At 38.2% G+C, this 25743-nt stretch overlaps 1 protein-coding gene across 1 annotated transcript in view; it reads right to left on the bottom strand.

Moving 5' to 3' along the window:
• Positions 1-7092: 7092 nt before the first annotated feature.
• The window catches only part of B3GLCT (beta 3-glucosyltransferase), a 46963-nt gene continuing 28312 nt past the window's right edge, over positions 7093-25743 (bottom strand). Inside the window, exons 9-15 of the mRNA XM_052671135.1 lie at positions 22124-22255; positions 21118-21187; positions 16602-16715; positions 14896-14995; positions 13818-13937; positions 11961-12105; positions 7093-8698 (exon numbers count right to left, since the gene is read on the bottom strand). Of these exons, the coding sequence (XP_052527095.1) occupies positions 8531-8698; positions 11961-12105; positions 13818-13937; positions 14896-14995; positions 16602-16715; positions 21118-21187; positions 22124-22255 (849 nt within the window). The 3' untranslated portion in view covers positions 7093-8530. The remainder of the gene's footprint in view (positions 8699-11960; positions 12106-13817; positions 13938-14895; positions 14996-16601; positions 16716-21117; positions 21188-22123; positions 22256-25743) is intronic.

Raw genomic sequence — 25743 nt, 5'->3', positions numbered from 1 at the left:
CACAAAATAGACAGATACAGTGCTCACCATAGCAAACAGACTTCCATTCATCATGTAAGATAAGTTGTCAGGCAGCCCTGCCTTCCTCCCAGCTGATGCTACCACTTCCATTTATCTTCTTTCTTTGTAGCAAACTGTTCACCTTGGCTTTGCATCTCAACACTGAATCAAGAGGAATACCTCTCTATTTTTAGCCTTGGAAAAGGCAATTTTGATCTATTTTGATCTCTTCCTTTTCAAAAGCTGTTAATAGTTAGAATTACCAGTACTGGGTTTCAAAACATTAAGGTTCATGACTTTGTGACTGACACTATCATGTAGATTTTCATATATATAAATCTGTTTGCCTTGATTCCCCAAATTCATATTTATTTGCAGAGAACAGGCTGAGCTGATGTTTATAATACACTTGTCACACCCAGAGGCTCAGGGTGGACCTTATCAATATGTGTCAGTATCTGATGGGAAGATGCAGATTAGGTGGAGCCAGGTTCTGTCAGTGATGCCCAGAGCCAGGACCAGAGGCCATGGGCACAAATCAGGCACAAAAGCATTTCCCTCTGAACACCAGAAGCACTGCTGTGCTTTGCAGGGACAGAGCACTGACACAGGCTGCCCAGAGACTGCAGAGTCTCCTCCTTGGAGATCTTCCAAAACTGTCTGGACATGGCCCTAGGAACCCTGCTCTGGTGTCCTTGCTAGAGCAGAGGTTGGACAAGGTGACCTGCAGGGATACCTGGCCTGCTCTGTGATTCTGAGTGTGTAAAAGCAGAGTGCTGCTTTCTTGTGACACAGCACGAGCACTCTCAGTGGGAAACAAATTAGGAAAGATCTGCTCACCCAGAAGCAGCACATACAGCTCTGTCTGTAGCCACAGAATCACAGAATTGCAGGGGGTTGGAAGAAATCTTGAGTGCAGCCCCTGCTAAAGCAAAAACCTTACTATAGGTCACACAGGTAGGGGTCCAGACAGGTTCTTTCCATGTGTTGGTACAGAACTTCCTATGTTCAAGTTCTAGGCTATTGCTCCTTGTCCCATCACTGTGCACCACTGGAGAAGAGCCTGGCCTGCCGGAAGTGTGGTTAACGCTGTCTGGAGCCAATGAAATGCTCACCTGTTACAGGTGTTCAAGAACATTTGGTTTCAACTAGATGTGTGATTTAAAATGTTATTTGCCCATTCCCTTCAATCTGCAAAGCCAGGTCATGGTGTGCAAAACACACAGAGAATAAGAGGGTGAGTTATTGCAGGCTAATTACACGCTGATTAAAGACCTATCACCCACTCCAATTGGGATGAATCTTGCTTTGGTAAGGAAGCTCTTGCAACATGATGACCTGTACCAACTGCTAAAACGCATCAGAGACAGTGGACAGAAAACCTTCATCACTGTTCACCATGACAAGAGAGAGATACATCACTTCCTAGAGAGAGTAAAGAAGGACGGAGAACACCACTGTTGGGAAGTGCTTCTTGGGTGGTTCCCAATAGCAACGGGGATATTCAACGGGGATATTCTGTATTCAGTTGTAGTTGTATTAGGTCTAACATTAATATGCTTAGCGTTTGGTTTGTAGTCATACTTGTAGTCACATTATATATATAGGTATGGCATATGCTGAGACGAATGACTCGAATGGCGAATGCTAAGATGAACGAATCAGCATGGTCTAAGAATGCAATATATCATTTTATGTAAAAACGTTTAGGACATTAGGATCATTAGGTTAATAGGTTGTTAGGTTGTTAGGATTATTTGGTGGATCTCGATGGAACGCGTAAGGCTTTATTGAGCTTGGAGAGGGGGAGATGTAGGAGACTGCGAGACATCCCTCGGGATGTGATGCGGCAAGACCTCCCAAGCTCTATGATTGATGTATGGCACATGCTTTAGGGGCGTAGACGAGGCACATAGGGTGTATAAGCTAGGTTTCACATGTAATAAATGCCATTTTGCTGTTCATCATATTGATGTATACGTGCAGTTATTTGGTCCTGACCTGGTTAGGGTTAGTAGCGTAGGAGGCAATGCAACAATTGTCATAAGCACAGGAAAAGCTTCACATGTCTGAAGGAGCATCCAACTGATGAACTAGTTTCCTAGGGATAACCTGCCATCATTTAAAATCATTTGTAGTATGTGCACAGCAGAAACCGTGGCTATTACAAGGTCATGAGCAGCTGTGTCTGGAAACCTAAAGAAAGCTCCTTTAACAGACACCAGGCATCTCTCAGGAGAATCCTGAACTACGTGCCTTGAATTTCTCCCTGCCGCACCAGGAAAGCTGCTGAACACAACGGTTTGGGCCAGGTGTAGGATTGCTGAGCTGTGATATGTTTTCTGAGGGAACTGGAAGTCAGCCAAATGAGAGGGAGGCATGAATTATTCCTATCAAATGCAGGATTTCAAAAGAACACAGGTTTAGCTCTGCCCTGCAGTGGAATACTTGGCATTTCTAGTTAGACTTTGGAGCAGATTGATCTCAAGCACTTTGTCTTCAAGGATGATTCCTAGATCAAACCGTAACACCTGCTTGTAGTGCGGGGGTTAGAGGCGGCTTTCCCAGAGCGATCAGTCCTCCTGACGATGAGCCTACTGACAGGTTGGTCCCATACTGTCAACATATCAACTCCAAAGCTTGCTCACTTCCTGGCATGAAAAGCTGCTCAGTTTCTCTGAAATTCTAAAAGCACACTCACCAAAGATAACCTGGCTGCTCTGCAGAGCCTGAGGTTTGGGATCTTTTTCTTTGGGATGTTCCTGGGTACACAAGTGGTGGTAAATTAGCACTTAAGTTTCAATGCATGAATGGCCCATCAGCCAAACCATGACAACAGTTTTCTTCCCCAAACTCCCCAAGCACTGACATGGCAGAGGAAAACAGGGAGTTGAAAGATACTCTGCTCATCTTTGAGATGGCTCCTTACTTAGACAACCATGAGATGCTCTGATGCTCTGTATGCACAGAGACTGAAGTACACAGCCATCACCAGTAGAAACCACAAACCCCCAGCCTTCCCTTCAAACTGCACTTTGTGCAAAAAGACATTACACAGAGTCACAGGGAAGACAAAGGTCCGTTCAGCCCAGACTCAGAGCCTTAGCTTGAGGATGCTTTTTGAAACCACTGTGTTTATAGGCCCTTTGGAGACCTTCTGGGATTCAGCACAGTTCCTTTCCAAATCCATTTGTAGTTTTCAGTCTGTGCACAGCCCGTGCTGTCAGGTCTGGCAGTTTGGTTTTGCGTTCTGAAAAAGAACTTGCCTGTTTTGAAACTTCTCTGACAAGTTTGTTGTACACCTCCTCAAAGCTGTGTTATGAGAGTGAAAAAACCTTCTCTGCTTACCTTCTCTGTATCACTCATTATTAGACACCTCAGCCTCTCTTGTGCCTTTTCAGATAGATACTTGCAGGCTCTTAATGTTCTGCTGAACAAAACAGAACTCTGTGTGCTCACCGGTCCCTGTTACCCTTGGCATCATTTCTCACTATCTCTACACACAAAAAGTGAACAAGCTCTGGAATGTGTTACTTTTTATCTCAAAAGTATGATGCTTTCTACTTAAATAAATGTTGACAAGCAAACATCTCAAGGGGCAGTAAGAACCTGAGTCATCTCACTGCTTTTAAAGTTTCCATTCAATGTCTCTTCATGCCTCATGGAGGCAGTGAAAATTTAACAAGCCCAGCCACAGTGTCACCTGTTGGGATCTGTTCGGTTGGATGGTTCTGCAGTACAACCTTGCCTTCAGTGAGTGGAGCACTGTGTTGTGGCTCTTGAATGCTGCTTCCCAAGGACAGCGTTTTTGTTGTTTGTCTGTGGAACCATGAGCTGCATTCACTGTGTTGCTTGAAACTGTCAGTAACCTGTGCTGTTTTGGGACCTTGCCTCGGGGCTGGTGGATGTCAGGGTGGGAGATGACTCACCTCCGCTTGGAGTCTGAGCTCTGCAGAGGTTGCAGAGTGAGGGTAAATTTATGCACAAGGAAGCAAGCAATGGATTGCTGCAGGAGGCTGTCTGCAGTTAAGGTAAATCCACAGCCCATCGTGGTAGTGCTGATATGTACAATGGAAACTTCTCTGAAAGGCTTGATGAGACCAATGTAACATGACCTAAAATCTGAGCACAAGTGAATGCGAGAGTATGAAAGTTGCATAGACCATGTTATATTTTTACAGCTTGAGCCCAGTATCTCTTTCCTTTACTTCCTGCATTTCTACGACTTCTGTCCTACCCATCATAACCCACCTGACATTCCAGGACGATCATTCAAGCAAGGAAAAAGATTTTAAGAATGTAGCAGTTCAATTACAAGCAAAGGTCAAAGGATCACTGACTCTCACTAACAGTGGCTACCAGGATGCTGGAAGAACATGAAATGTTGTATCAGATTCTGAAAGATGGGCAGGGTACTTGCATGCTTCTAAAATGAGCTTTTGTTGAAGTGCTAATTACACCACTTAGTGTACAAGTGGCAAGCCATGGCAGGGACAGGTCAGCTCTTGCAAAACAAAATCATACCTTACTCTGGTAGGACTTCCAGTCATTGTCAGACACTTGTGTTCCTCACAAGAAGTAACTTGGTGATTATGGGATGACTGTCCACATTTTGTTGTATTAGAAATGTACTTCACTGTTTATTAAGTGTGAAGTAATTCCAGAGCTAGCATTTATAAGATAGAAGCATTTTGTTTAATTTATAATCCATTAACAGGAAGATTCCTGTGTAAACAAACTGTAACGGGAAGAGAGAGAACAAATGATGACTTGGTGTATCAGGATAAGAGAAACAGTGAGAACTGCTGCATGAAGGGCAGGAGGAGGCCACGGGAATGCCACGTGGGTTGAATCAAAGCATAGCGCCCAGAGCAGTGCTCCTGACCTGCTCCATGTGAAAGATACCTCAGAGAAATCTCTTTGATAAACTCAGCCAAATTTGTTTCTAAATGCAAACGAAAGGAGAGGCTTGTGGGGAATGTGAAGATCAAAGGCAGCATTTGCTGCAACGACTTGTCAGGTGGGAGAGGTGGGCTGACAAAAATCTGATGAAGTTCAACAGAAAGTGCAGAGCCCTGCTCCTGGGCAGGAATAGCCCCAGGCACTGATACAGACTGGGGCACCCAGCTGGATAGCAGATCTGCAGAAAAGGTCCTGGGGGTCCTGGTGGGCACAGAGTTGAATATCAGTCAACAGTGTGCCTGTGCTACTCAGAAGACTAATGGTATTCTTGGCTGCATTAGGCAAAGCGTTATCAGTAGGTCAAGAGAAGCAATCCTCCCCCTCTGCTCAACAATGGTGAGGCTGCACTTGGAGTATTGTGTCCACTTGTCCACTATAGTGCGTGTCCAGCTTTAGGCCTCCTAGTACAGAAAGATCCGGACGTGCTGGGAAGGGTCTTAATGTGGGGCTACCGAGGTGATGATAGGACTGGAACATCCTATGAGGAAGGCTGAGAGATGTGGGACCATTCAGACTGGAGAACAAGAGTGTCAAGGGAGTAACCCCACCAATACCAAAAATACTTGAAGGAAGAGGTGCAGTGAGTGTGGGCCAGGCTCTTTTCCGTGGAGGCTGGGACAAAAGGCCATGGGTACAAGCTGGAAAACAGGCGGCTCCATCTGAACACCAGGAGCACTTCTGTGCTGTGCAGTCATACAGCACTGGCACAGGTCTCCTCCTTAGAGACCTTCCAAAGCTGCCTGGACGTGGCCCTGGGCACCCTGCTCTGGGTGCAGGGCAGTGGATCAGATGTTCTTCAGAGGCACTTTCCAACCTCAACCAGCCTGCAATGCTATGAAACATCGAATTCATAGCCTTCATTCTCAAATTCAGTCCATGGTGGAACTCAAACTCTTCATCACTCATCTTTTCCTGCTATGTTAAGTACATCAATATTTCAAGATAGATTGTTTTGGGCTCCTAAACACAAATTATCAAAGAGAATTCCATGAAATAAATAGCTTAACCAATGTTTTTTTTTTGTGTGTGTGTGTTACGAACACATTCAAAGCAAACAGTTAATAATGATTCCAAGTTGTTTTTCTTTTCACAACACAGTTCTAGAACTTCATGTAATCAACTCTGCAGCTCCATTTTAATGTCTGCTATAAAAGCAGTTTGTGAATTTCATTTCTCTTGCTTTTCTTTGACGTTATAACACTTACATTCCTCTTGGTTTTCCTGAAAAACAGTACTACTGTTCAGGCTCATTACAGCCCAGTTTTATCTTTAGATTTCCAATAGTAACAGTCTTGTTAAGTCTACTAAAACTAAACTCAATACAGAAGGTTTCACATTTTGTTTTCAGAAACTGGGTTCCTCTGCTTGAAAAAGAAATAAAAAAAAACAACTACATTTAGTTCTTGGGATAAAAGGTCACTTTTGTCATATTGCTGTCTGCACATTATTACTTACATCTCAAAAATTAGAAAGTGTTGGGGATGGGATGCTCAGCAAATTACCGCTTCATTGTCTTCAAAACCACAAAGACTGGAATCACAATTTTTATGCTTGGTAATACGTCTGGAATCATTGCAACAAACCTCAGAGCTAACAGCAACAGAAAATGAAATGAAGTTTATGAGCTGCTAATGTATTTATTACATCAGATGAAAAAGTTTGTGTAGCTAAGCAGTGAACGAATACCAACCTTTAAGTAAGACAGAAGCATACAAGTGCAACACAGCATGGATCCAAAAACTGTCAGCTTTGCCTGACTATTCATCCTCTACAGGGCCCAAGAAGATATGAAATATCACCAGTTTGAAGCAGGAGTTGGACTGTATGGAAAGACCTTTGGAGAACACAATGATACATAATTGTGCAGAGAATGTTGTGATATCATTAAGATTCCCAATTTCATGAGGACTCCAACAGAAAAGCATTTTTAATTTGCGCAAAAATAGGGAAGAAAATTAACTTCAAAGGGAAGCATGTAAGGTCAGAATATGAAAACAAAAAAACCCAAACTGTTTAAACATTTTTTTAGCACAACTGACCACAGAATATCATTCAGCTGATAAACTTATGGCAAAGGGTCTGAAGAATCCCACACTCTTCTTTTTGCAAGGAGGAAGAAGGCACAAAAGGTTAGACAAGAATGCTTTTATTCCGCTTTCAGCTCTCACAGTTCTAAACAGTAAACACAATTGACAATACATCCACGGTGCCAGAGAACACAGCCCTGGTATCAGTAAATGTCTACTGTTTAAGGCACTGATAGTGGGAAGAAAAAAAGAAAAAAATACATAACGTGGATCTCTCCTATGTAATCAGTACATGAATCTGTTAGGAATATGTGCTTGCTATTCAAATGCTTAAAATACCACAAGCTACATTCACAAACAAGTGTTTCTACAACTTCAGTAACTGGAATCAGTGGCCCCCTATTTGGACATACGAGCAAGTATTGCATTACTTTGGAATGGAACCAATTTCTAACCTACCAAAAACCAAAGCAAAACCACAAATGACCTCAGCAGTATGGCTTTAAGACCCTGTATTTGGTTACAATATACCAAGTGAAGTTAAGTAACAGCATACAAGTGTCATATACTGTTCCCTTAAAAGTTTTGCAGTATAAAAATTAGTTTAAAACACACTGAAGCCAGTTTTTGTACAAACATTTCTACAAAATTGAATTACTCAAAGAAAACAATGAAGAACAATTAAATATGAATCAGTTTTTACATATTGTAAGCACAAAATTACTTATCTTGATGATATAAATTAGGAACACTGCAAACTTTTTAAAGCTGTCATCCATGTACTACGGAAACACACACATCAGCAACAGTGAAGTGACAGATCTTCAAAAATCCTTAAGTCCCATTTATACTTGCCAAAGAGTTACACCACGATTTAGGTTTCTAGAGGAGCTACAGTGACCTCCCGTGGCCGCTTCGGAAATCCCAGTTCTTTAGAAGGTGACATTGTCAGAAATTCTGATGAACTTAAAGGTACACGAGCAGCTCACACTTGGTCCACCAGGAACCTCCAGTTTCCAATTGAAATGAGCACAAAGGAGCACAAAGCTTTCAAACAATCCAGCTCCTGGTCAAAGAAATAAAGTCCTGTCTCCTCTCATTCACCAGAAACCTCTTCAGAACAGTTTAGAGAACTGTTTCCTGAAGGTCAATCAGACACAATGTTCAACAGGCATTTAACAGATATTCAACATTAAGCTCCCAAATAAAGAACTGCAGCTTTTGCAAGAGCAAATGAAGGAAATGCAAATGGATGCTGTATCATTCACAGACCAACACAGAATGCAAAGTTGTAGTGTGTGTTTCAATGTGTGGCAAGTTCACAAATGTATAAAGCTCTAAGATATTTAAAAAGAAACCAAGCATAACAAAACAATCCAAAAGTTGATTATAAGCCTTCATCCACTGCTCTGAAGTAACGGGAACAAAACATTTTCTGCTATGTCACAAAAAGATCCTCAGTATAAGAACGACACAAAAATCACAGTAGTGACTGCCTCTCACCTGCAGTACGTTAATCGATACTTTAATTCTTCTCCTTCTTATAAGTCCTCTCTGTTAAATTCAACTTTCTTTCCATTAAGTGCCTCTTCTGTGTTTGGTGCCAGCCATGTGAAATACACCTTCACTGGATCAATATTCCAGTGTTTGTGAAATGACACTGGAATCTGGTGAGAAAGGTAGTCTTTGGGGTAGTCCATTGGCCGTGCCTAAGAAGGAAGAACAAACCAAAGCCATTTGTACTCAACAAGGAATCATAGAATCTCAAGGTTGGAAAGGACCTACAAGATCATCGAGTCCAACATCCTCCCATTACTCTTGCTACCACAAGCTTCTAAGGAAGAAGTATATAATCAGAGAGTACCGCCATTCAGTGGCCTCTGTATCACAACAAATATAAAAACATACAGGGTAACAACAGAGGTTATTTCATATCATTCTGTAAAATTACAGGCGTTAGTTTAGACCTCGTGCACTGCAGTTGGCATGCTATGAAGTACACTGGAATTAACCGTGTCCTATTTCTCAGGGTGAAATGGCCACCACTATGAATGCACCCTGAGCAGCACTGTTTGTGTCACACCTGTTTAAATACATTGTTCGTGTCCAATAATAAGAAAATCATTGTATGCAGTATTGTCTTTCTTCTCCTCCTCTTGAGAGATGCTAACCCTGGCACTGTGACTGTAGGATCCCAAATACAGCTGCTGGAATGTATGCAGTTTTATGACAGGGAAAGACTACTAAAGGCAAGAAATATTATGGTGCCAGAAAACTACATTATTCTTTATTGGGTTGTATCAGAAGAGACAGAATTACAACAAACTCTCATGATGCAGCTCAATTTTAATGCACCAAGCATGTTTCATCTCATCTGACAATTTAATGGCATGTAAGTGCATCTCTATATAAAAAAAGCCTGCTCTGGAGTGATCTGTGGTAAAATAACTATTTTTTTTTTTAGAGAAAGGCAGTAAAGACATTCAGAACTTTATTCAGGAAGCACTTCGTGTTAGTAAATATTTTTTAATATGCGGGAAGATGCATTCACTTTTTCTTTAGGTTCAAGACAAAAGAAGAAAATTGGGTGGTTAGGACACTGAATCAATGATTTGATGCCTAAGCTCAAAACTGACTGAATACTGTACATTTCAGCCTCTTGATGGCTGAAGTAATGAATTCTATGGGCAGCATTCTTCCAGCCCTTTCCTATACGCTCCAGGCACAAAATCAGTAAAGAAAATGCTAACATTAAGAAATCTGAATATGTGTTTTTGACACACAGACTGTTTATTAAAAAAAGAAATCCAGTTGTACGACCAGGAAGGACCCCAAACTAATTTTCTAGTTGTCACAAAAATCCAGTTCTGGCTTCTTTGCTTTAACAATATTTGTCACAGAACAGTGGGAATCAGCACACTCAAAACTCAAAACTGGAGTTCTTTTCTCAGACTTCATCTTTGTTAAAGGCACACTAAATTAGGATTTGTTGTAAGAGATGGTAAAAATGAATTACAATTCAAGTGTAATTCTCTGCAAACCACTAGGGTTTCACTTTCTAAGTGAATCAGTAATCAAGTGCACATTATTAAGGATTACAAATAAGTGCTTTGTTTTGTTCTTTAAGTGCCACTCCTACACATCTGTGAGATGAGCTCTAGTTTTTCAATCTCTCATTTGAAAAAAAAAATAAAATAAAACCCCTGTACAGGAAACCCCATCCACAAGCAAATTATTTTATAATTTTGCTGATTAAGATGCATTACTTGCTTTCTTTCATATTTATGCTGAAAGAAGTGATGATAAAATAAAGCAGAAAAAGAAATCAGTATATTTCTTCTTATGTGGTCAGGGAATTACAATTCTGAATGGAGCATCCTGGTCTTCCCATTCCTCTAAACAGTAAATGTAATCAGGAAAAAATGTCAATGTGGGGAACACTGATAATTTAGTTAGCTAACTTCCTCTCTGACCCTGGCAGCTGCTTTGAATTACTCGGTACTCTACTAATTTTCAATCAGCCTTTCAACTTAATCTTAGTTTATATTCAACTACACCAATCTTTCCAAATTTTAAGCAAGATGAACATCTGAAAAACATCCGGCACTACACTGACTTAAATGCTGATTTTTTAAAAGAAGGGTTTACACAGTTTGGAAAAATCACAAGTGCTTCTTCACTCTTGTACCATGTACCATGGGAGGAAAGAAAATTATTTATTTGTTCCATGACTCAGCATACCTCACTGGGACTTGGTGCATTCTGTTGTCCATTGTCATGTTACAGATACGTTGTTAACTATTCTTGACAGTGGATTCAAATCTATTCCAATCCCATTCTCCCTAACTGGAGATACACTTAACAGGAAAATTGTGATTTGTGACCTATTTTTCCCTTGTGTTGGCAGAGATCAATTTATCAGAAGATATTTGTACCATTCCTCTGAATCTGCCATCAAAGCAACAGCTGGAGGAACATTTCTACATATATTCGTATAGATTCAGTAATAAGTGGATTCAGAATAATAAATGTTGAATCAGTAGAAAAATTCCAGTACCTACATGGAGCCTACAAACAGGAGGGGAATCAACTCTTTGAAAGGGTAGGTAACAGCAGGACAAGGGGAAACGGTTTTAAGTTGAAGCAGAGAAGATTTAGGTTGGATACCAGGGGGAAGTTCTTTACTATAAGAGTGGTGAGGTGCTGAACAGGCTGCCCAGAGAGGCTGTGGATGCCCTGTCCCTGGAGGTGTTCAAGGCCAGGTTGGATGGGGCCCTGGGCAGCCTGGTCTAAATGTGGAGGTTGGTGGCCCTCCGTGTGGTGGGGGGGTTGGAGATTCATGATCCTTGAGGTCCCTTCCAACCCTGGCTATTCTGTGATTCTGTGATAGGAGTAAGCAGAGAAAATAAATTCCCTGAAAAATTTCACTATCAAGTCTCTACTTCCTGAAGAAAAAAATTTTTCTGTGTTGTGTTTTGTTTAGTTTTCTGAGCTTCTTTTTTTTCCCAGTTAGGCTGTGCATACCCCCTTCCTGGAAGCATTCAAGGCCAGGCTGGATGGGGCTTTGAGCAACCTGTCTAGAGGGAGGTGTCCCTGCCTATAGCAGGGGGTTGGAACTAGTTGGTCTTAAATGTCCCTTCTAACCCAAACCATTCTATGATTCTATGACATACCACAATTATTCAAAGCATGTGGCAACTCATTCTATTTGTTTTTCAAAGGGCTCACCTCTGTTACAGAGTAAACAAAATATCCTATGAACTGCTAAAAAATTATAAACAATTACTGTACATGTAATAATCCATGCTTTGAATTGCTGGTCAAATGTTCCAAAGAGAAGTGAGTTGTAGCAGCATTTTGGTTATGATTATTACACATTGGTCCACTTGGTAATATTTATGAGTCTTATTTTATGCATACCATTAAAAGAACAAAACATGTTTTAAGCACTAGTAAAAACAACTTTCTGACCTGATGGAATAGCGGGCTGTGTGTTATAGGGATTCCTAAGCCACTGAAACACATCCCCAGGACCATATCATCAGGTGCATCCATGCTGTAACACCGGCACTTACTAGCAAGCAGCCTCTGAACAGCTGTTCTACTGAAAACCATCCTGAGGAGGAGAAAAAAAACAAAAAAAAGCAAACAAAAAGCATTGTGCAGTAAGTACTAAAGTAACAAAATGACTTAAAATGATTAAAAGTTGCTAACTGATGTAAAGTTGCAAGACAACACATAGCCCTCCAATGCAACTTATCTGGAATTTGAGGATTTGAGAAGTCATTACTGGTAAGTAATGCAAAAGGCATTTTCTGAAAGATAATTACTCCACATAATGAAAACTAATTATGCTGCTATTCCAACCATTACTTAGCTAGCCTTCATTTTTTACCACTGACAATTACTCCTACATTTCATCAGGATTTTAAAGGGATATTCTCTTCTATCTTATTCTAATATATTTTCTAGTTAGTTCTCATATAAACAAAAAAAGAAGAACTCTAAACCTCAACTGTCATTCCCTGAATCCTTTGCTATACTGAGTTCTCTCCATAAAGAAAAAATCTTCCTTGAAGCTATATGAAAGGCTTCTTGTTTCTTTCTTGCTCATCTAACAAGAGCCTGGAGCCTGTAGGTTATTATCACTAAAATAAGCCTCCAATAGACCAGAAGCATGATGCTGTCTTAAATTCAGCAGCAGAGGGAATACTTTTGTAGAGCATTCTACGACTGTTTTTTCTGAGGTTACATCATTCAGTTAGTCCAGTACAGGGTGCTCTAACTATTACAAATCACACTCCAGAAATTCAAGCTTCAAATCTGCTACACAGCTTCATGAGTTCATTCACTTTATGACCAACAAGATGCAAGGTGTATTCCTTAGCTCAAGAATATACACTATTTAAACAAGATTTTATGGAACTAAGCAAAGCAATTAGGGAGCTTAATTAATTTTTTATTTTATTCAGTCGTTCCTTATTTAGCCATTAATTTTCACATGAAATGATGCTAAGGGCAAGCAAAAGACAGGACTTGCTTTAGACACACAAGATGCTTCTTACGATGGTTCTCAGTGTAATACAAGCCAAACTGAAATACCACATAAATGTTAATTTAAACCAATTTCTACACACAATCACAGTGGTCCATATTTCTCATGCATGAGCTTAACCCACAATGCACTTTCTAGAAGACTTTTTATCAGGAAAGAATATAAGATTCCTTCCTCATCTATCTCTCCATAAATGACTGCATGAATTTCAAAAATCACCAGCGGTTTTACTTTTTACCCATGCTTGGATAAAAACAAAGAACAAGAAAAGAGCAGTTTCACTGCAGCAATCTGTATCATTCAATGTGCTTCTTTAGGTTCTCCTTAAACTCCACCAAGTTCAGATCAGAAACAAACTCTTTTAGGGAAACATCCCAGCTGTCTCTGCTGACAATACTTTGAATCACACAGATGTTCTGTGTGTGCGCAGAATGAATTCTGTCAGATGAATCAATGCAGCATGATGTGCATCAAAACAACCTGTGGTGCTGATAATTGGTAACGGGCACACAAGTTCACAGGAGCAATCAAACCAAAACAAACCCCCTTAAACATGAGTGGTCCTCAGCACCAACCACTTTGCTCTACAAATCTGTTCCTGCTGAGCTGCACAACTTATTGTAACAAACATTTGGGTCTTTGAGCATCACTGCTTTTTAATTGTACTAGGAAACTTTACTGATTCTGCTGCAACTGATTTGTACTGTAATTCAAAACATTAGCATTCAAACCAGGAACTAATGTAGATCTCAGCAGGAGCTGAAGCAAATTACCCTCCTCCTCCAGTGATATAACTATATCCTCCTGTTCCCAAGCCGTAACCATAACGCTCTCCAAGAAATACTGGTTCATTTGGGTCATAGCAGCTGAGCAGTTTTCGGAGTCTGGAGATACTGAAAGAGGAAAATCCATCAAAGAGAAAGAAATTAAACCGTAAAGACATTTATTTCAAAAATGACACTGCTAGCCTAAGTGGTATTCTAACAAACAGCAAAAACATGATCGGAGAAAATCCAAACATTCTACAGAAAGCAGAGACTTTTAAACAGAAATTTACAATGGACTATTTACTATGAGATATGACTGCTGCGTTTGCTCAAATCCATCAATGAATCAATTAGTTAAAAAATGTTTTTCTCAATTCAGTCCCATGAAGAAAACGTGTAACTTTTTTTTTCCCTCAAATCATAATAAGAACTTTGCAAATAATTATTTTAGCCCAGGCATCAGGAGACAATAAAACAAGTTTTAATTATTACAGACACTGCTTTTTGTACAGTTACAGCCTCTTCCAAATTTTCCTTCTTCTGCAATTTAATGTGAAGTATTCCTTGAACCACTGATTCTGATGCTCATGACTACGTGATCCTGATCAACATGCCTTGTTTTTCTTATACTGCAGTGTCAGTTTTCAGGTAAATGGGATCTCATTTCCTAACAAAGTCAAGTCCCTGAATACAGTCCTGGGTGGCTCTGACAAATGACCATGTAACCTTCTGACTCTTTTATGCAAGGAACACAAGCTGAAAAAGTGGACTGCAAATTACTAAAACCAATCAACTCATACATGCCTACGCTGAAGAATCACAGCAGGTGACCTTATCATATTGAGACTACAGGATTAGATAGTAACACTATGCATAGCTTTTATTAAATCACAAGCTTACACTTTTTTAAATATCGATCCAGGAATGCTGAGCAAAAAGTGACAATTTTATTCCTGGAAACTATATAAAGCTAAATATAACAAATGAAAAAGCTGTATATCTTAAATACAGGAAAAGAGACAAATATTGCTAAAATTCCTACCAACATCAACAGCAGTAATCCCTGAAATACTGTAACTTGTACCTTATCAGTGTGTCATCATCCACTATGACTAACCATGGAGTTCTGGGAGAGCTATGATTCAAATACCTTTCCAAAATGGCAAAAGTTTTCCCACAGTGACCTAGAGGGAGAGGAATAACAGAACATATACATTTAAATATCATGACATTTCGTAAAAGTCAATCACTACTGAATTAAGAGTGCTCACTGGACTAAAACATCTTGGAAATGACTAGAAAAATATCTGAGATACAAGTTTAAATTATCTGCTTCATTACACTGAATGGTGTTTGCATAAATGGTCATTGCTTTCTATGCAAGAACAAAATTTTGAAGCATGCTTTAATATGAACAGTCTTTGAATAACGAAAACCTGGAAAACAAGCTACATTCTAGTTACCCTATTAACCTGTTGGACAACTCAGGGCAAACTGCTACTCTTAATTTCTGACACTAAAAAAAAATGAAGAGATGATGATAGATATTCCTTCTGCAAAGTACTCTGAGATATTTTCTGAATACCTCATAATGCATCAGGTCTATTGCACGTCAACACTCATGCCTACATTGATCTACTGTGCTGCAGCTCAGGTTCTGATAACTTCCTCTGAAGAGAGATCTTAACACTCAATGTAAGATTACAGTGAAACTGAAAGGTAAAACCCTTTAGTAGGTTTTAAAAAGGTGAAAAGTCTTTATAATGAGCAGGACAAAAAAAACAACTTCAGACTTATATGGAATCTTTTTTACACCTCAGAAAAATCCAACTGAAAACAGTCTTTAAGTATCTAGATTACAGATCAGTATTGTGTATTGCTATCAATACTAGGGTTACTAAACAAGCATTAAAAGGAAGGATGAAATATTATAATTGAAGCTACTTTCAGTTAAAATATTTTGGGAAAAAAAAAACAAAACAATACTAACTTGCTGCTGAAGAGATAAGGAAATCCTGGCTTTGCTGATTTTGTGAAAATACAAACTTAATGCAGACAGATACATAAGTATTTACAAAATTAAATCCAAGATTTCTGTATAACATTCCACAAAAGATGCAAAAACAATACTGGAGCAAATTCAGAACAGTTTACTTTGTTCAGAAGGCCAGTAGACCAAAGGTCCTAGAGTTACACAACGATGCTTAAAGGTCATACAATATGTCTAAAAGCAATGGAAGAAGAAACCCAATAACCTGAAGCCATCATATCACAGCCTTTTTTTTCTCTGTTCGAACACAAAGCAAATGAGCACTCCAAACTCACATTTGTCATAAAGAAAGAAAAAAACTTCCAAAGTTAACATTTCTTTTTTGTGCCTAAATACAGGCATATTAGACACAAGCATACAACGTTTGAATACCATATAGTAAGTAGTTCACATTCAGTAACCATTTGGTCTGAGGCCTTCTGTCACAAATCCATGACGCATTACAGCAATTAATCTTAGGCCCAGCATCATAACACCAATTCCTGTCTCTTTCAGTAAATCTGCATGCCTTTTTATTATATTTACAAGTATTCAGTTTTCTACTCAAAAAATACAATAATCACAGGTGATCTGTACTCTCCAACCTTTTCCTGTGTGAAAGTAGTATTCTTTTAGTTTTAGATGCAGGAAAGTGTTACTGAAATAAATATACATGAAATACATGCATTGTCCTGAAAACATACAACCTTTACACAGTTACTTGGGACAAACTGCCAACAAGAGGTAAGCCAACAACTTACCTCTTTCAGTATTCGGTACACCTAAATCTACAGTAGGAATGGAGATGTCTCTGTAATCACTGTAGTATTCAATAAGTGCAGCTTCTCTTTCCCAAGTCTGCTTTACAACTGGTACTGCAAAACAGTTGTTGACATTGAAATATAAGTAACTGCTAAACTGAAATGTTTATGTCCCTGTTAACCGACACATTCAATCACACTGTCATGAAAATAATGTTTCAAGTACAGCATGATGGCTGTAAACATTCACTCTTTTTTCTTTCCTACAGTATTTAAGGCAACCGATTTACATTTTCATGAAAGCCAGCCAGGACAATTTTATCTATGCTATAACAAAATTTCTTTAAAATATGTCTGTAGTTTCATTCACACGACACTGAGGACTGTGATGTTTACATTTGTATTCGAAAGTATGGAATTCATTATTCTTACCCTTGCTATGTTGGACTTGTATCACACATCTATTAGAGATCAATCACTCTTCCAGTATTGAAAATGTTACATTTTAGAAACAACACATCCAACTGCACAGCATACAAAATATTCTGAATCATAAACAGACCAAATGCATCTTCTGAAATGCCTCACTCGTGCCATAAACACAGTGTTTGTCAGCAATGCAACGTTAATGCTCAAAAGCACCTGTCCCCAGAGTCACATTCACAGAAGAACATTTCTGATATCACACAATCAGCTTGTAGCCCTTGGAGATTCTGTTCAAAGGAGGACTGTTTAACACTTGTCTATAAGAGCAATCCTTTTCTTATTAGTTTGCCATTTGACATGAATATCATAAATACTTCAAGTAGATATACAGAATTCTAATGATTACTCTACAAATGTTTCAACAGTGTCAGCCCCAAACAGTCAGACAGTTGGACTAGATGAAATTTCTAAGTTCCTTCTAACTAGAACTACTGTATTTTCTGAAGTTAATAAATTATGAGTAACATTAAAAGAAAAAGAAAACCCACCAGCAAGCAGAATGGTGGGCACACCTGCAGGATGTTTGGAAGAAAACGATCAGATTAATATCAATGATCTTTCTTTCACTTTAAAAATGAAGTGGGCAGGCCTAAGGTGAGCAGCCACTCTAAAACAACATGCATTTTGTTCTCCTTGTTCATTTTGCCCTGTGCATTTTGACACCACCCACCAAATCTCATTAGCAGCAGCTCGTTATCTATATCTATGGTTATCTATGGTTGCTAAAGACCCAAATCCTACACGTTTTTCAGAGGTAAAATTTAAGTTATTCCTCACACTCAAAAAGTTATATTCCTACTAGGAGGAAATATTTACATGAATTCCTTTTGCTGCTATTTAACTTTGATGTCTGTGAATAACTGATTTTAGCCCCCTGCTGGAACTGCTCTTCACCTAAATGCCTGCTGCCCACCTAGTTGATTGCTTCCCTCTAATCCCATCACATAAGGGTTAACTGTAGGATTCCTGATTGATCAACTCTCAGCTGGGTGACTAAAGGGTGCCTGGTAGGATAGAGTAGGAAGAACACAACTCACTAAGAGAAAAAGTTGCAAATTTGGTGCAATTCTACTTCTGTAACAATGTGTAGATAGTACTGCTTTTAAAGGTTTTACATAAAATTGCAAGCAATTTTTGAAATAAAAATCCATAGGGAATTATGCACAAAAAAATATGTTCATGCAATGTTACAGGGCAATTCTGAAGTGCAAATTTAGGAATTTCACAATACTCTTCTTCTCCTGTGTACTAAAAATTGTATCAGATCATGTAAATACTGCATAATCATGCATTAATTGGCAGAAAATACCATGTAATTTTTTTTTCCCAATTACAATAAAAAAACAAGTTGGCAAGAAATCATTTTAGAATTTTGTGAAAAAGTTCCATTTCAAAAAAATTGTTTCTTGCAAGAACAAAAGCAGCAAGTTTCCAGAAACCAAGCCACCAAATTAGAAATATCACAGAAATACATCATGCTTCCAATCTTCACCTGGTAGCAGAACACACCTGTAAGGGCATTTTTACTCTTCCCCAGCCAAGGAACTAAACCTCAGTACAAATACAAAGAACTATTTACTGCTGGAGATTGAGCCTCTCAGCTTCCTTGGTGGAATCCCCCCTTCTTTGCATGACTGAAAAAAGAGTTCAGTGAAGCAGAGACCTGAGTCTCACCACAGTCAAATGGCCTAATAAAGGAGCTAAAAGCTCAAGCACTGTTCTCCTTTCCTTCCTAGTTTTAATGGAAATGTCACCATCCAGACTAATGCCTAAACTGAATCCCTCAATCATTTCCAATTTCTAACAGCTCATTTTCTAAACAAAGAACAGAAATCTGAAAATTTCTGACCAACTACTGATACAAAAAGTTATTATCTAGTAATACTAATGATCACATGGCAGGCATAACTCCACACTACAGAGAGATTAACAGGTCAGTTCCAAGCTCTTTATCTGAGTGTGCCACTTTTAGAACACTGTTCCTGCCCTGAAATCTTCCTATATTACCATTTATAGTATGCGTTGGGAGAGCTCTATCTGAAGTCAATTCTTGAACTGCTTTTGCACATCAAATACTAAACCTTCCTGCTGCACTAATGTAGATTTTGGCATACAATAAAAAATGACTTACCAGGTAAAAGGAGCTCTCTGAAGCTGGCATCCACTAATCTTTCAAAATCTTGAGTAAGATTATCCTCTATTGCATAACACTGGAAACTGTGAGGAAAGTTCAAGAATTTTCCTCAGTCTTTAACTGCTGCTTCTTGGAAGATTATTATGCTATCTTTTTGAAGCTTTATTTTTTTTTTTTGACTTTCTAGTTTTGCTTTGTTTCATTTCAATATTAATGCAAGAAATTAAACATGGATCCAGAAAGGAGAAGTCTTCAGTGAACTCCAATTACAGGACAGTCAATTTTGTTCTGTCAAAAGCTACTTGCTGAAGATCTCCAAAAGACTAGTATGAAATAGTGGAAGAGGGCCTTCATCAAGTGCAGTAACAACACCAAGAAAAGAATTACATAAATCTTATCCCGAAGGAAAAAACAACACTTGGAAAATAATCTAAATCTTAAAATGGCAGAATCTACCATTTTGGATACATTAGCAAACAGGGATTTAGTTACAAAAGGAGCTTTAATCTTTTTCCTATCCTCTGACATAAGATGTGGCAATCTCCCCACCCCCCCCACCAAAATAGTACCAGTATTAGCCTTTTTTTTTTTAATAATAATAATAGTCACTTTAAATTAAACTTATGAACAAAGTATGCCAATGCTTACATACCTGTAGTATTCAAGGGCACATGTAATTCAAATATATCAATGGAAATAAACCTACTTCCAATTTCTTTATTAACAAAATGTCTAGAAGTAAACTGGAATGGACTGTTAGGTGGCATCAAGCAGGCAGAATGCTTATTGTTAAACTGGAAAGGAAAATCCCAAGTCCACAAACTGTTATATACACTGATATATAACATATATATATAACATATACATACATATTATATATATATATATATATATATATATATATATATATAAATATATTATATATATATATATATATTTATATATATAATATATATATTATTATATATATATAATATATAAATATATATTATATATATTATATATATATACATATTATAACATTATATATATTATATATATATATATAACATATATATAATAAAGCTGAGCTTTAATATATATTATGTGAAGCTGGGTATCTCCACGTGTTTATTTTCCTTGTCTCTCAGAAAGAAGGTAAAACCCATTGAACTGATTTGGTGGAGCTTTGCTAGTTGGTTGGTTGTTTGATTACTGTTTTTGCCATGGATGTCATGGTCATATTATCATGTTAACTATGTTGTAGAACATCCATTTCCAAATTAAACACTACAGCATTGTACACTTGACAGATTACTGATCCAGATTTTGATAAAGTATTATGTTGACCAGATTTTTACAAGAAAGAAAATATCCTATGCCAAGCACTATAAAAACCCTGTTCTCATCACTGCTTAAAGTGATTAACGCAATAGAAGAGCACAAACTATCTTTTATTGGGGTGAAGGGCAATACACAAGGTAGTACCAGAGGACAGAGCTTTCAGCTTGCTCTAATTTCTGAAGCAGTCACATGGGCCATTGCTAATACAAGGAACAGAACTAAACTGACTATCCAGGGGAGCACACTGAAGGGTGTTAAGAGTAGCAATATTAATATCGCTAATATCACTACAGCTCCAATTTCCACCGTATAAACTAAGCTTATGCAAATGTTCAGTTCAGATACTCCATTTTAACATTGTCAACCAATCGCTAACGATGAAGCACCAAATAACTTTGCCTTAAACATTCTGCAACCCACCTGCGGAACTCTGAAGTTTTTGTGCTTCCCAGTGGATTTTGCAAATATTTGGTCCAAGAGGTGCACAGACAGCACGTATCAGCTTGTTTTCTAAATATTAATTTCATAAACTATACTGTACAGAACTACTAACTTGACTAACCAACAACTTACTTCTGTCTCCATGAAATTTCCGACATGTTTTTACAGCAACAAAGACATCTTCCTTTTTTACTGGCTCTCCCTATTTGGATAGAACAAAAATGAAATTGCAGGCTCTGGCTTTAACAAATTTATAGGATATGTATGTCCATATATGTAATAGAACAGAAGATATATTTTCATTGTACAGCATATCAAGTAGAATAGGATATTAGTAATGCATTTGAAACTAAATTTTTGTCTCTTGGCAAAAATTGGTTTTAAATTCCTAAAATAACATTAACTTTTTTCATTGATAAAATATTCTAACATGAACTAAACAGCTATTGTTAGAAAAAGAAAATGAACTGTTGCATTAAGAATGATTCATCTGAAAAAAGAAGTTTCCTTAACTTCTTTGAAATTAAAATAATCACTATGAGAAACTCAACGCTTCTCTGATATTCATAAAAAGAAACTTGAAGTCTACACAGTACAAATCTGAATTTCCTCATCTCTAAAATAAAATTGTTTAATCACCCTATTGGTTTCCCTTTTGGAAACCAGATAATCTAGAATTTTGCTGTCCTAGAATCATCGAACACTTATTTGCCTCTGATGAGTTAACCCATGACGTCACAAATGCATTCTCCTAGAGATGGAAGCAATAGGCTTTACATCAATGCTGTGTTACATTTTATCTTTAGCCTAAACAAGATTAAATTTCCCATCTGTGGAAAAAGAAAAATCTGTACTTCAGTAACTCAGAGAAATATACAGAGAATTATTTTAGAGATCATAAGCTGCTCAACCACTGTGGTAAAAAGACCAATTAAAGTATATATGATATTTGTTTGTCAGGAAATATCCTGTGCTCTAGAAGTCTGAAAATAACTATAAACACCTACCACAACAAACCTTTTTTTTTGTTTATTGGAAAATATTCTTTCACGGTTTGAGATATTTTAAAACCAATGTTACTAATTTATTAAGAACTGTTCCTTTACTAAGCAAGTGATATTTAAAATGAGGTACTTACACAAAGTGGAAGAAAGTTACTGAATGTTGTTGCACACTGATCAACCCTATCTGAGTTCACATCACCTGTACAGAATTCAGGCACTGGAGTAAGATGTGGTCCATCCCCTTTCTGCCAAATATACAGGGCAATCTAACAAAATGGAAGACATTCATATCAGTAATGAAAACTGGATTAGCATTCTCAAGGCTTACAAAGAAATCATACTACAAGATAAAGTCGAAAGAGAAAATGGAAAATATCAGATGATGCAGATGATTTGTGTCCTAGTTGATTTAATAGCTGGATACCTTACCTTTTGCTCACATTTCTACAGCTAACATCTAATTATTTTTTGCTATAACAGAAATTCTATAGATACTCAACTTTTGAAGGATTTAGTTAGTTTCATTTATTCAAGTATGTCAAAAGAATCAATCTTTTCCTTTTGTAAGAAAAAGTAGAATTAAATTTTGCACCTTCCTTTGAATTAAACTTTACTGCTCTTTTCAAACTACTTTCATGATTTGGAATAGGTAGGTCTAGTTCCATAGGAATATGGAGCACTTCTCAACTTTACAAAATAGATGCATTCTCTGCTGATAATTTAAAGTGCTTGAAATCAGCAATGAAACTCAGAAAATGTAAAATACATTGAAGGATAATGTAACGGATATTCTACACTACACTAGATTCTTGTCCATTTTAAATTCAACGACCAAAAAATCCCAGCAGAAACGTTCAGAGAAAGGGGAAGAACCGAATCAGTGATGTAGGAACAAGGCGAAGCAACTCTTTGTGTTTACATTCATTTCATTAGTAATAAAATTTATAATATTTCAGTCTATATAGACTTGCTCAACATTTCTATTGCAAATCTTTTGGACTGCTTATAACTTTACCTGATTAAAAATACATAAAGAATAGTTACAGACTGGGTGTCCCCCAGACCACTTAAAAGATTAACTTCACATCATACAAAACCGTACAAACATTTGTTAGAGTTTCTAAAAGAAAAAGAAGTTTCTGAAAGGCAGAAAAGAGCACCTCATTAAGTATGGCTATTCAAAGCTTCTGACCTGCAGATGTACACTCCCAACTCTGAATTCTTAGTCTCTCTCAAAAATAGGTCAAGGATGTGGAAAAATCCTCACGTGGTATGAGAGCTGCGTGAGCTCACAATGCAGAACTCTGCGACCCTGGTTTGCTTCCTCTTAACTAATTCCAAAATTACAGCTTTTAGTTTTCAAAAGGGACCCTATGCCAACAAATCATAAATATTCAGTGAAAGACACTCCACACTACCTCATGAAACTGAATTACTGTGCAAGAATTAAAATTTGTGGAATTAACAGCATACCAAAATGGAGCTTGACTCTAAACCCACTCTACCCTGTAATGGGTCTCCTTCAAGGCAGGAAAAATCCATCCTGGTTTCTACTTTCTGTTTCCAATGTTTTTTTACAAATATTCCCAATAATTCTTGCATGAAAAGTATGTGTTTCACTGAAATATGGGACCAGACCCAGCACACAGAAAAGGCAATGAAAATGATCTCCTTTTCACTGTTTTATGCCTACTTGGGAAGTAAAAATCATTGGTTTTAAATATCCTCATGCAACGTAGTGGCTAGAAAGCAGATCCTCAATTCAGTCATTAAGTTGTTATCAAGAGGGTAAAATATTTCCTCCTGCCCAGTGTTTGGGAAGAACTTGGTGCAAGCTAAGAAGAGCATTATGTATGGTCCAGACGTGCCCAGGTCATGCCCATGTCATCAAACCAGTCACAGACTTCTGATCTCAGTCTGACCAACAGTCAGAGTTACAGGATGGCTGAGGTGGAAAAGGAACTCTGGGGGACTCCCTGCCCAATCCTGCTCAAGCAAGGACACCCAAAGCAGGATGGGGGCTTTAGAAGATCTCTAAGAAGGAAACTCCACAGCATCTCTGGGCAATCTGCAACTGTGCTCTGCCATTTGCACAGGACACAAGTGTCTCCCGGTGTTCAGAGGGAACTTCCTGCGTGCCAGTTTGTGCCTATTGCCTCGTCCTGGCATTAAGCCAAACTAATGCTGAAAAGAGCCTTGTTCTGGACTCTTAACACTGTTCCTTCAGGTATTTATGGAAATCGAGATCACTCTGAGCCTCCTCCAGGCACAGCAGTCCCAGCTCTCTCAGCCTTTCCCCACAGAAGAGGAGTTCTAGTAGTTTCATCATCTTGGTGGCCTTTCATTGGACCCTTTCCAGTACGTCCTGGTCTCTTGCACTGGAAGCCCCAGATCTGTGCTCTAAAAGTAGCCTCACCAACACTGCGTAGAATGGAAGGATCATCTCCCTTGATCTGCTGGCAGTGCTTTGCCTAATGCAGTCAAAAATACTGTTAGCTTCCTTAGCATCAAGGACACATTAACGACTCATGTTCAGCAAACTCAACATCCTCAGAAAACAAACAAACCCTAAAACCTACACACAGCTTTTTGGGAACTTAGCAGGAATGAAACAAAACTGCCAGATCATTACGTGCACAGCTTGCACTCGAGGCGGGTTTGAGAACAAAATCATATTCTTGAGAATTAAGCTTCTAGATTTAACAAGTTTTGGATAGCAAACAACTAGGGTACAATAACATACTAGCACAAAGTAACTGATGGATTTTTTTAGAAGTTGCTGCTTGTAATTGCCATAATACAAATGCATTCAGATCACCACCAGTGCAAATTACTAGCCTTTAGTTTACAGTTTTAGAATTTAAATTACTGTATTTTTCCTTGTAATTGAAGGGATGCAGATGACTAGGAGCTGTGAATGTAAACTACCAGTGCTCAGCTGGCAGTGAATTGTTAAATCACTCTAGGTCAATGGCAGCTCTGTAGTTTGCAAATTCTTATTTCTCTAAGCTTCACTATTGTTAAGTGGTCTGTTTCCTTGCTGTTTTAGTAGTGCTTTGGAAACGCATATGATTTTAGCATTATAGGTAAGTTTGACAGAGTACTAAAGGGATGGGCCCCTCTGTATGGAAGAAGATGAAAGCACGAGTAGCAGTTCAGCCATTAATGGTGGTTGGAGTAGAGGAGGACCATGGAAACAACACATAACACATACACACTTGTGTATGTTTCTTGCCTGCTCTTTACCACATCTCCAAAGTTATCTTTCTGCCTTGCCACTACAGTCACATTATAGGATGTAAATGGTTCTAGATCCCATCTTGTAGCTGGAAGACTACAGGAGATGGGATTTAGAAACACCTTCCAGTAATTCCACTGATCCAAACCTAAGCTAGTCATAATGAACATTTATCATGTGAACCAACAAAAAAGCAATGCTTCTGCTGCACAAAGAACATTTAAGAATTGTAAATTAATATTAACTATTTATGAAAGTTTATAACATGCTAAGATTTCCCACCGAATAATGCATTTTTGAATGAAAATCCTTGGACTAGTGTGGAACCATCATATTTCAGAAGTAAGAATAGACTGCCCTTTTGGTTACTGAACAAGATAACACTGCTCCTAAACCAATGGAAACATACATAAAATAAAAAGTTGAAGACAGTTTTAGCTCTACATTAAACCTAATGTTACATATGCCAAAAAAATCTATTATTTCCTTCCAGTTTTGAATATCAGGACATATACC

This window comes from Tympanuchus pallidicinctus, unplaced genomic scaffold (assembly GCF_026119805.1).
Source record: "Tympanuchus pallidicinctus isolate F22 unplaced genomic scaffold, pur_lepc_1.0 scaffold11, whole genome shotgun sequence".
Lineage (NCBI taxonomy): Eukaryota > Metazoa > Chordata > Aves > Galliformes > Phasianidae > Tympanuchus > Tympanuchus pallidicinctus.
Note: the sequence above shows the minus strand (reverse complement) of the source record. Positions and strands in the feature narration are given on the sequence as shown.